Consider the following 12,095-nt stretch of genomic DNA (forward strand, 5'->3'; position numbering starts at 1 on the left):
TAAATATATTTCAGTGGTCGAAATGGTTGTTCACCCTACTCTTGCCATCCTAACTGCATGAGAACTGATTGGTGGAATAGGTTGATCAAGTACAATTTTGATCATCGAGTGTATAGGTGTAACACATTTAAAGAACGTAGAGAATACGATATTCATATATACATGCATACGATGTGTAACATGCACGTATACGTCGCACATCGTGCTACATTAGCGCGTATCGTTGGATACGAGAGAAGGCCAAAGTCGATTGACGTTAGAGATAGTGTATAATTTCATTTTTATTTTCCCTTTAATGTGTCACTGATAGTGACACACTATTCGTTAAAAGAACATTAGAACTTTATTTGTTTGTAATCCAAATTTGAGGTCGTAAACGATTTTCAATAAGATATTACAAGTAAAAAGTGCGATTCCTACGTGAATTTTGGGCAAACCCTTTTTTATTAAGTTCGGTTATTGTTACGAAATATTTCAGACAATTAGTTACCGTAACAAAATTAACAATTATCTAATGAAAAGTAGATGGAATGACATGTTTGATTGTATGTTTATAAATACAGAAGGGTGTAAACATATACATTCATCCACCAAATAAACATTGATATTTATTTAACGTGTTGTTTGCCAGTAGAAAACAAGGGATAATAATTGATGAACTGGACATGTGATGAATTCAAACAATGCGATGGTATATATATGAAAAATGGATGATCGATGACAGGTATTTTTTGTTTCATTACTTTTATTGATCACAATGGAATGTGATATATTCAATATAATTACATAGAATGGGACATAAATTCTAAATATATTGATTTCAATTACAGAAGTTACATTTGGACTGTTGGGTAAATCATCATAATTTATGGATAAGATCTGACAGGTGTAACGCTTGAATATGTTTGGCTCAAAAACACAAACATCTAAAAGCACCTTTTATACTGATTTGGACATAACTGTTGAGGATGAAGAATCTTGTTTAAATGGAATATCAAACTGTTTAGGTGCAGAACAAGTGGATGCCAAGGTATCCACTTGTTCAGACACCAGAGTAGGCGGTAGCAAATTGGAAGATTATGATAAGGATTTATTTAATGAAATGAAAGTCATTGGTGGTTATTCACGGTTTCGTTCATACGTGATGACCAATGAAGATTCAATGGACTGTGTTGATATCAAGGAAAACGAGGAGAATTCTATAAATGTGCCGTTTCGAATAGCACACAGTGTATTGGAATATAGGAGCAGCAGGTAAGCTATGTGATTTATAGCATAGGTTACAGGAACAATGGGAGTATGCTACCTGAAACATTTGCAGATATTTAACAGCGGAACGAAATTCGCGGCAGTTTACGGAAACTTCGTTTACGGTAAGCGAATCGGAGAGCGAAGAAGAATCAGAGGGAAGTAAATCATTGGAAGCAGACTCTAGCATTGCCAGCGATTACATCGACAATGCGGCGTTAGAAACAAAATCAGGTGGTAGCAACCACTGTGTGATTTCAAAAAAGAAGAAAGCGCGTCAGATCGCCGAAGAACTATTGGCGACCGAAAAGAATTATGTTAATGTTTTAAGACTAATCGACCAAGTGTTTCAGTTTAGGGTCGATCAAGAGAACAGAGCGCATCCAATGTTTCCTATGGAAACGGTTCAGCAGATGTTCTCAAATATTAAATCAATTTATATATTCCACAATGATTTCCTGTTACCTCAGCTTCAGGAAAGAATACAAAATTGGGACTTGGATCCCAGAATCGGAGATATCATGAAGAATTTTGCGCCGTTCTTAAAAATGTACACGGAATATGTACAAAATTTCGATTATGCCATGAACTTGATACACACTCTACAACTTAAAGTTGCTAGATTTGCTGCAATTATCAACGAAATTCAAAAGTTGGACGAGTGTGCCAAGTTATCTTTATCTCATCACATGTTGAGTCCTATACAAAGATTACCACGATACGAGCTTCTCCTGAAAGATTATCTGAGAAACCTTACACAAGAAAATGCTGATTACGAGGACGCTAAAAGTAAGGATCTTTCGAGTTCCATTCGCTGAGTTGCTTCCTCATAGAGTAACGCGCATCTAGCAAGGAAAGGCTTCTATTTAAACGTCTGTTGAACGGGACACGTTTAAATAGACGTCGGTAGTCGGCGACAGTTGTAATCGTAGAATCAAACGAACAGACATGGCTTTCTTTCTCGCAGAGGCATTGGGATTAGTATCTACCGCTGCTAATCACACAAACGATGCAATGAAGAAGATCGATACGTTCAAAAAGCTTCTAGAAATACAAGAGAGCATATACGATACGACAGATCTAGTTAGCGTGACACGGGAACTTGTAAAAGAGGGTCGCATCGTTAAAATTTCTGCAAGGAGCGGGGATCACCAAGAAAGACACTTGTTTCTGGTAGGTTGAGCTTGATAAGGAGTACATAGTCTTAATACATATGTAGTACTTCTATATGCATATAAATTACAATGCAACGCTCTTATAAGCATTATGAAAGACATATCAGGCTTTTATTTATTTTTTTGTACCTTTCAATTTTCAGTTTAGTGACATATTATTACTTTGTTCGATACGACTCATCCCAGGACCATTGTATCGATTAAGAGCCAAATTTATGGTCGAAAATCTACTATTTAGCGAAGGTTATAATTTAGAAACTGCAAACACGTTCTATATAAGAGATGAAGAAAAAAACGTAGAACTGTACACGCATACAGCTGAGGAAAAGATTGCATGGCTTGAGGCGCTTTCTGACACTATGCAAAATATGATGACAAGAAAGGCGAGTTTGAAAACTGGAAATGTCGAGTCGCTCGTTATAAAAACTGAAGATGTGACCAAGTGCATGATATGCGATGTAATTTTTTCCGTAATGAAAAGAAAACACAATTGCAGAGCATGCGGAATAGTAAGTATGCTTCGGCAACACCTTTCTATTGAGGACATTCATTATTTTTAAATGATCTCATTTGCTCGCGTTACAGGTAATTTGTGGCAAATGTTCGAATCAAAAATTATTATTCGAAGATAATAAGAACATGAGAGTTTGTCGATTGTGTCACGAAGCGTTGACACAGCCACTCTCGAAGTCATCCTCTTCGTCGTCACCGTCCGGACCAGTACCTAGTTTATTGCAAGTATCGGCCAGTGCATCATCGGTTATATCAGGATACTTACTGCTAAAGACTCAACCGAGCAAGCCCTGGATAAGACGATGGTTCGCTTTGCACATGGATTTTGTTCTATACACCTTTAAATCTGAAAGTGAAAATATGGCTTTAACAGCCACCCCGATGCCCGGTTTTCTCGTTACGGAAGCTATCGAATTATCCGACGAGGATCCCTTGAGCCTTAAGGATAGACCCAAAGCACTTAAGATGCATCATTCCAGAAAAAGTTACTATTTACAAGCGTCGTCGCAAGAAGACAAGTACAAGTAAGCTAATTGTGTCTTATATGTCTCCTTCCACTTTTCTTTCTTTGTTCCTTACGAAACAACATTTTCACCGAAATTGTCCAATTTTTAGATGGTTACATGCACTACAATTAGCTACCAAAGCAGAACTACCCTCGTTTGCTATGACAGAGACAGAGGACGCACAAAAAAGTCAACTGACCGTGCATACACGATGAATTATTTAAATGAATGTACACACGGATCATGAGTCAAATCTTCTGTTATCGTATGCGTATTAAATTACAGTGCGGCAAGATAATCGTTGGTAGATAATTATTATGCAAAAATGATATTGTGTCGTATGTGTAATGTATCATTGTACACGTATGCGAATTGTTATTAGCGTATTCTGGTCAATTCCGTAATGGTTACACTGCCAAAACGCTTGTTGTATTTTGTACCATTTTGTTATATTTAAAAATATATAATAGATATATATGTATACAAGGTATCCCAAACATCTAACAATCCGATAATGGGGGATACCTGAAGTTATTTCAAGCAACTTTTTCCTTTACAAAAATTTTGTCTGAGACATCGTTAATGAGTTATTAATGAAAAACACTGACCAATAAGAGGAGAGATTGTATGACATTAGCTGACCGAGTTCTCAGCTCCGTTGATTGGCTCAGCTGTTTCACGACAGCCGAGCTCGCCTCTTAGTGGTCAATGTTTTTTATAAATAACTCGTTAACGATGCCTCGAAGAAATTTGTTCATAAAGAAAAAAATTGCTCTATATAACCTTAGGAAGTCTTCATTTCCCGATTGCGAGTGATTTTTGAAATATCCTGTATATACTATAATGAAACTTATTCATACACACTTTTCTTACTCCCTAAGCTGGCGCGCATATTTTCACCATTTTACTGCTTATCCAATCCATAGTGAATCTTATCTTAGCAGTGAGTCGTCAGTCAATCAGCAAAGAAAATTTCTATAGTGACCATCGCTAACGGATCAAGATGTGGCCTGGAGGTTGTATAGTAGGACCCATTACCCTATGAGAAATGTTTTCTTGTAATAATCAATTTAATACTACTCAATTTTGTTAAAGCCAAGTCAACCAGTTAGATACGTATTAAATGCAAATATGTACATAAATAAATGTAGTATGTACATGTACCTACTTATTACAGATTCATATATCGAAATGTGTATTCATTTGCTTATCGTCTCAATAGATGGCCGTAAATGCGGTGGCGGATAATGCGAAGTGAGATGAAAATCTATGTTGCACAAACCACATGCGTAGTATAATGTCCATTGTGTATGTGTGTGTATTAATGGGAATGTGTAGAGGTCGTGTAGACTATAGAAGATTCAGATTCAGGTAGAGGGTGGAAGAGTGGAAAGAAAAAGATGGAGATAGAAAAGAGAGACAGGGAAAGATACTTACGAACAAATGGCAAATAGGGAAATGTACAAACTGCATGTACATAACCTTTGTTTCCGGAACTCTATTTGCCTTGAGTTTCGTACCTTTGACGCGTTTTCTAAAATATTTTCACAAACCTTTTACGGATAATGGCTGTAAAGGCTTTGTGTTCGTATAAAACAAGATAATGCTTGATTTATAGGCAGTTTTGCTGAATTAGTTTAGACTTATCCAAAAAGTCGATCTTCTTGGACGATTTAATGCGATGCTTTCTGTTCGAGGAAACACTAATTGAAAGACCGAAGTAAGATGAAATAATTATGTTGCCTTCAACTGGTTATTTTAAAGCCATCAATTGTCCGTTTTACGAAAACGGATCTTGCGATAGACCTTACTGTCACTTTAAGCATTCGAAACGAGGTAAGTTGTTTTGTTATTAAATTTTTATATTGCCATGAAAACACATAGTGTTCTATTGAAGGTGAAACACAAAGATGATTTAAAGTTCTATATTAGAGACTCATTTGGTTGCGTATGTATTATTAGAATGCACAAGTACATGAAAAACAATTTACCAAGTATATATTTTAGAAGATGCTGTGATCGTAGCAGATACATCGGAGACGTTGGAAAGTCAATCAAACCAAAATCAAGAACCAAAAGCTACAACAGTACAATCAGATTCTGATGTCTTACAGCAACTGGTCACCGAAGCTGTCAAGAAAGTTCTTGCCAATCAAGATGTCACGAATACAGATCAATTTTCTTGTCAGAATGTTGTTTCACGGGTAGTTGAAGGGTTAAAGCCCTCATTGACGACTGGAAATGTTGGTAAATTGGAAATTGTTGCAACAAATGTGGCAGAGAAAGATACAGATGTACCACCATCGATCAATAAGCCAATTCCATGTGTTTATAATCCCACGCCTATTGCAGAACTTAAAAAGCGTCACATACCGATAATATCATATATGCCAACTAGAGAAAGTAGAGTAGCTGTGAAACGTAAGTGTTCCCCTGAAGGAGTAAAATCTTGGCTGAGCAGCGAATTGACAGATACGCAAACTGCCGAAGCTAAGTATAAGCCGACTACAATAGTTAATGTCAATGCTCGAGACAATTCACAAAGTTACGTGCCTACATGTAAAGTTGACCCAGTTTCATCAAGTTCATTCGACGATGGAAATTCTAGTGATTATGCGTTCAAAATAGGGGAAGCATACTATCCGAGGATCAAAAAGAAACGGGAAGAGTATGTTCCAAAGAAGATCAAAGCACCGCTAAAAAGTGTTGAAGGTTTGAAAGATTCGGTAATATACAATTTCACATCAGGATTAGATAAAACGAATCAAGCAGTGACAAACGCGACACTTTCTTACTCCGATTTCGATTCAGATGCACAATCTCATAGATTTTATTCTGACTTGGAACCGAAATTCTCTGATGACGACGACGACGGTGAGAACGGAGAAGAAGAGAATGTCAATGAGGACAATGAAAACGACATTGAATCGAATCCAAGTAAAGTTAATGGCGAAGAAGTAGGTAACGATACAACCACCTATCGGGATGAAATTGAATTGTACGATGACAGCGCAAGAAGTGGTTATTCGAACCACGAGCATCACGCAATGCGTACACCTTTCACAAAGGTAAGCGAAACCGTCGAATATGTTAACAAGGAAAATCGCGACGAAAAAGATTCCAAAGATAAGAAGGTTTCAACGACCCGAAGTAGCACTTTGGCTAAAGAAGTTTTGAAAACATCGCAATGCGAAAAGAGAACAAGCTTGCAAACGGATGCGAGTAAAACAGTTGGAAAGAACTTAAAGGAACACAAGTGCAGGCGGGAGGAAAAGACTAAACATGAGAAAAATCACGACAACTCTCGTAAACGGTCTAGAGAAAAGAGACGTCCTTCAACTGAGAAATCGCATTCCACGTCTCGCAGTTCAAACAAGGACGAGGCTAGAGATTCAAAAAGCAAGAATCGCGATAAGGATAGACGTCGAGAGAAAAGTCAAGAGAAACATCGAAACAAAGAGAAAACAGATCGAAACAAAGAGAGAAGTGAAAGTAAACGCAGAAGTAAAAGCAGCAGAAGAGATTCTCGCGATTTAGAAAAACATCGAGGCGACCGCGATTCTTCTGAATCTTCAAAGAAGGAGGAACGTGCCAAGAAAAGACGTGACGGCAGTAAACGTTCAAACTTAAGTGGTAAATCTGACGATGACAAGAAGACGTTGGAAGAATTTTCTGTTACTAGTACAGAAAATAACGAAGATGGAGGATTGAACGAAAGGCTTGGAAGCCGTTTCGTTAGTTCTCGATCGAAGCTAGATGATGAAAGTGTCGATCGATTTTTTGATATCGTCGGTATCGATATAGACGACGTAATTTTAAGTGGATCTGACTCGGATCACGACGTGCAAGAGGAGTGTCTGAAGATATTTCAAGTATGCGTGATCAATTAATTGAGCGAATATGCGGATATTTTAGTCGAAGATGCTTACATCTTAACTATTCTGTATTAGCTTCAATTTTTGATATTTCATACTTTTTTTAAATGATGGCTATGTATTCGCGGTACGATTATCTGATGGTGTTACAATAGTGTACGTTGAGTAGAATATTTTATTTATTTTAAGGAATACCAAGTATCGGAACGATCAAAGACTACGGTGTCACCGAAAGAGTCGCCGGCGAAACAGGAAGAAGAGCGAAACGACGATTTGGGTAGGAAAAGGGTAGCTCACCCTTCGGCGGCCACTTGCGTTACCAGATCGGCACCAGATAATCAACGTCCCAAGAAAATGTCGAATCCACAGCTAAAAATGTACGAAAGATGGCGAGCTGTAAAAGACAGTGTAGCGGAAAAAGCAGCTTCTGTGAGTAGCAACATGCCCGTTGCCAAGGATGCGCCGCGGCGGAACCACGTTGAAGCGTCAGGTGCGGTACTCAACAGGTCTCCCCGATGCTACGGGACACCTTGTATACATATACGATACTATTTATTGCTCTTAACATCAAATGACAAGTAATTTATCTCGAGACTAAGTTAACAAATACTAGTTTTATTTTAAAGATTGATTGTTGAAAAAATAAGTTCAAGCAGTAATTATCAAATAATAATGATCGCAGATTTTGAAATTGAAAATGAAATTGACAAAAAACGTTGTTGATAGCTCGCATTAGAATCGCCCACGTGCCGTATGCAAAATCTCTAGCGGTAGAGAAGAAAAAGATGACGGAAAATGTAGGAAAATCGACAAATGCGAAGACGACGGACGTTTCGAAGACTGCCGCGCAAACTGCAAAGAGTGGAGTACGCATTGCACATATACCACAAACGGTAAGGGATCAATTTAAATCTTAGATCTATTAATCGTAAGAAGAAGCCGTAAAGTGTGTTGCATCACAAAGATCGCCAAGGAGAAGTATCGGGGAAAAATAAGATGAAGCGGGACTTGTTTTTCGAATTAAGTCGAGTCGAGTATTCCTATGAAATGAACCATTCGCATAGAGCTAGTACTCGACTTGACTCGCATAAACGAACCGAGCCAGGTTCTACTCGCTCGAATCCCACTTTGAAGTTCTACTTCCTAGATTTGGTGGGGGTAGAAGCGGACATTTAAACGAGCGAAAATTTAGACGCTTAAAAGTGTGCACTATTGTATTTCGCAGATTCCTCAATTGATACGACCCGAACCGTTACAAGTCACTACGCAAAAGTTCCCGTTGAACGTTCGCCAGTATTACGTGAACACGATGCACGACGTGTGTGTGCAAATTTACACAAATGGCGAGGACGCCGCGCAACGAGCAGTCAAAGAAGAATTCGCTTGTCACGAAAGATGCAAAGCATTAGCCGTCTACAAAAATTCATGCATTCTCGCCACTCATAGATTACGAAAGGAAGTAGATCAAAGTTTAGCAATGGAAAACGCCGCGGGCGCCACAACACCAGGTAGCAGCATGGTATCACACGAAGCGGTGCTAGCCGGTAAAACGAAGGGTTCTTGGAGCGTTCTTAAAACGAAACGCTCCGTTACAAAATTCACTGGTACCGCACTCTATACTATGCTGAAAAAATGGATACTAAGCGAACAGCAGCTGCGAGATAATGGTTTCCCCCGCCCGCATCCGGACGGTCAGAAGGTACACATATTTCTCGTTGCCAAAATCAAGACTACGAAACGCTAAAAAACAGTAGGTTTGACAATTCGATCCGGTTCAATTACAGGGACACGCAAAAGTCTACGTAACGAATTCACGGAATCAGAATGCTCTGTCGAAAGTACCTAACGAAAGAATTTGCGGTAGATGCGGCTGTGCGTATGCAATAGACAAAAATGGATTCCAATTGCGACCGCAAAATTGTATATACCATTGGGGTAAAAAATTTACGGTCAGGGGTGAGGGTAAGTATAGTTGTTGTCAGCAATATGGTTCTGCAACCGGTTGTTGTGACGCAAAGACGCATGTCTGGGATTACGTCGATTATGAAAATCTTCGTGGATACGTGAAAACTTTGCCCAAAGGTACATATGTATATGTATTATCTACACGGTGTATACATGAGTGTATATACTGTTCGTGCAGACGTGCCTGCAGCTATTGTTCTCCATCGTATTGTATACGCCATATTTTTTTTATAGACATATCTGTCGAAGAGCAAGGAGTTTATTCTCTCGATTGTGAAATGAGTTACACGACGCAAGGTTTGGAACTAACTAGAGTAACGGTTATAGACGAAGACTGCAATGTGGTGTACGAGACATTAGTTAAACCTCAGAATGCGATAATCGATTACAATACGAGGTAAGGAATCGTTTACACACTTTCCTTAATAAACGAACAAGGTCGGTAAAACGCAATCGATGTTGCAGATTCTCCGGAATTACGGAAGAAAACATGAAGAACGTGACAACAACGTTACTGGATGTTCAAGCGACGTTGCTTACCATGTTTTCAGAGAAGACGATACTGGTGGGTCATAGCCTGGAAAGTGATTTCAAAGCTCTACGACTGTTGCACGACACGGTGGTCGACACAAGCGTAGTGTTCCCGCACAAGAACGGATACCCACAAAAAAGGGCTCTCAAGAATCTTTGTTCCGAGTATCTCAGGAAAATTATTCAAAACGAAGGTTGGTAACCCTAACTGCCATGTGGCAACGATGTACATACATATGTTGATAGCTATGTAGGAAGGAATTATAAAAAGATCATTTCACCGTTCAAGTATTTATGATGTTATAGTCAGCGGACACGATAGCAAAGAAGATGCAGTTTCTTGTATGGAGTTGATACTATGGAAAGCGAAGGAAGTAGCAAAGTTACAATGAGCGGATCTTGAAGTAATCCGCCAGACTGAATCGTCCTGTACAGCTTAGATTTTTACGTTACGCGAAACCCTGGCAGCCACTTTGACTCGTTCGCACTTCAGACTCGTTCCTCTCGTTTTGGAACCGTCTATTCATCGTACGTATTGTATTATAGTTTTGTTCATTCATGCATAAATTGCGCGATGCGTAATATGCGTGTGGCGAATCAACGTAGAATCAATCATCATCGAGACGTCGTTTAGTTTTTTTGGCTACGTACAAAGCCATATTCATTTCAAACACCGACACAGTCAATTCACCGACACTGTTTCAATCGAATTCAAAGAAATCCACCGTTTTACCGAAACAAAGTTTTACCGATATACCATTGCACCAGCTCAGTTAATGAACCCACGACAACGCTTTCTCGGTGCCGGAGATAAAATTATTTATTGTAGAATTTCTATAATACGCGTGATCTTAAAACATCGTCGAACAGGTACACGCACATTATTCGAGGCTAGCATTGATCGATATAGTTGTAGCTCGTAGTTTCTAGTTTGTAATTTGTAGTTTGTAGTCTGTAGTCCGTAGTCCATAGTCGGTGGTAGCGGGTAGTCGGTAGTTCACAGTCGGTAGTCGGTAGCGATATCAATGGCGATATCAAGTCTCGACGAAACCGTGCCGGTGAAACCTTTGTCGGTGATTCGAATTTAATCGTGCTACGGTTTCATTCACAGTCTCGAGTCCTACGATGGTACGAGTAGATTGTTTGTTCGCGAGAAATTGGTATCGATCGCGATCACGAATTCGTACTTTTATAAAATTTCGATGTCGCCTGCGCCTTGTCGCCATGGATTCTTGGATCGTTCGGGCATAAACGGAACAACGTACGGAGGTACCAACGTTGCGTGTGTTTTCTTTGATTGTCTCGAAAATTGTACCGAGTGTACATTTATTTTTGAAGATTAAACATCTCTCAATAAACGAATACCAGTATTTTCTACATTATGAAGTATGTATATTTAATTCGTTTTATATCGAATCAGCGTAAAATCAATCGAGCGGTAGAGGAAAGCGGGATGAGGAAACGCAAAATATCTCATTTTCTTTCTTTTTGTGCAATTTTATTATAGAAAACTACATCGATGTTTCTCTCGAATGTGCGTCCAACAGGTTAAATCGTATCGCTGACGCGAATCACAATCTTCGGTTTGTCATTTAAAAATGTTTAGCTGCCGTTAGCTTGGTTCGTTCGATCAAAGCGTAATCACATTCGAACGTTTAGATTTCGTCAGAGGGCAAGTGGCAACTGTACTACGACGACACGATCGAAGCAAACCCTACAACCATGCAGCAGTTCGTTGCAGTTTGCTGCAGTTTATAATCGCGTTACTTGACAACCCGTTTCGATGGCTCACCTTTCTCTTTTTCTGCTCGTCCTTCTCCTACTCAACAAAGTCGTCGTCGTGAGCCGGCTATCTTATCGCGTTCTTTCTATTTAAACCGATCGAACGTCTCACACTTACGAACGAACATTTTTTCGACTTTATTTCTATCCTCTCTCGTCACTTGTTTTCCCTTTTCGTATAACTAGTAACGTTCCGCTACTAGCTCTCTTCAAGTAGTCGTCGCAGAGATACAACCAAGTACAATGAACATATTCGTTGGTGTACCGTGAATTGTTGAACGATGCAATCGTGAATCGAGAGCAACTAGCAGTATGTTACCGTGAATCGAAGAAAAACGATGTCTACTCGCATAACCGTCTTTGGCACGTTTGCACGCGTCTCTTACGAAACCTGGAACAACGTCGAAGGTATCGCTGTTCGAACAACGCGTGAAATTCTTGAATCTTCTTCGACCCTTTCGCCTACCCGTAAAATGGAGCGTCACATGACTAACTCACGC

General features: G+C 39.2%; 2 protein-coding genes across 5 annotated transcripts; both read left to right on the forward strand.

Moving 5' to 3' along the window:
- Positions 1-187: 187 nt before the first annotated feature.
- Positions 188-3,928, forward strand: LOC144476235 (FYVE, RhoGEF and PH domain-containing protein 4). Of its 3 annotated transcripts, none has more exons than XM_078192930.1 (8): positions 188-545; positions 632-724; positions 831-1,254; positions 1,322-2,037; positions 2,216-2,421; positions 2,567-2,932; positions 3,009-3,460; positions 3,552-3,928. In XM_078192930.1, the coding sequence occupies exons 3-8, from the start codon at positions 902-904 to the stop codon at positions 3,655-3,657; spliced, it is 2,199 nt and encodes a 732-aa protein (XP_078049056.1). In that variant the 5' UTR covers positions 188-545; positions 632-724; positions 831-901; the 3' UTR covers positions 3,658-3,928. The 3 variants fall into 3 exon arrangements, with proteins under 3 accessions (XP_078049056.1, XP_078049057.1, XP_078049058.1); XM_078192931.1 differs by having other exon boundaries at positions 635-724; XM_078192932.1 differs by having other exon boundaries at positions 224-267.
- A 762-nt stretch (positions 3,929-4,690) lies between these two features.
- LOC144476394 (uncharacterized) lies at positions 4,691-12,090 on the forward strand. Of its 2 annotated transcripts, XR_013495030.1 has the most exons (10): positions 4,691-5,278; positions 5,450-7,314; positions 7,507-7,807; positions 8,044-8,210; positions 8,543-9,016; positions 9,102-9,399; positions 9,517-9,679; positions 9,748-10,007; positions 10,120-10,341; positions 10,925-12,090. XR_013495030.1 is itself a non-coding variant. In XM_078193279.1 (9 exons), exons 1-9 carry the CDS (start codon positions 5,179-5,181, stop codon positions 10,203-10,205), a joined length of 3,714 nt encoding a protein of 1,237 aa, XP_078049405.1. In that variant the 5' UTR covers positions 4,691-5,178; the 3' UTR covers positions 10,206-12,090. The 2 variants fall into 2 exon arrangements, 1 of the variants encoding a protein (XP_078049405.1); XM_078193279.1 differs by having other exon boundaries at positions 10,120-12,090.
- The last annotated feature ends 5 nt before the right edge of the window (positions 12,091-12,095 follow it).

The sequence above is a fragment of the Augochlora pura genome, chromosome 10, assembly GCF_028453695.1.
Source record: "Augochlora pura isolate Apur16 chromosome 10, APUR_v2.2.1, whole genome shotgun sequence".
NCBI classification, from domain to species: domain Eukaryota; kingdom Metazoa; phylum Arthropoda; class Insecta; order Hymenoptera; family Halictidae; genus Augochlora; species Augochlora pura.

Excerpts from the sequence above, each read along its gene's own strand:
- LOC144476235 (XM_078192930.1), top strand. The coding sequence starts at position 902 with ATGTTTGGCTCAAAAACACAAACATCTAAAAGCACCTTTTATACTGAT. Across the intron at positions 1,255-1,321 it reads TTGGAATATAGGAGCAGCAG|ATATTTAACAGCGGAACGAA; the intron begins GTAAGCTATGTG and ends AAACATTTGCAG. Across the intron at positions 3,461-3,551 it reads TCGCAAGAAGACAAGTACAA|ATGGTTACATGCACTACAAT; the intron begins GTAAGCTAATTG and ends TCCAATTTTTAG.
- LOC144476394 (XM_078193279.1), top strand. The coding sequence starts at position 5,179 with ATGTTGCCTTCAACTGGTTATTTTAAAGCCATCAATTGTCCGTTTTAC. Across the intron at positions 7,315-7,506 it reads AGTGTCTGAAGATATTTCAA|GAATACCAAGTATCGGAACG; the intron begins GTATGCGTGATC and ends ATTTATTTTAAG. Across the intron at positions 7,808-8,043 it reads GAACCACGTTGAAGCGTCAG|CTCGCATTAGAATCGCCCAC; the intron begins GTGCGGTACTCA and ends CGTTGTTGATAG.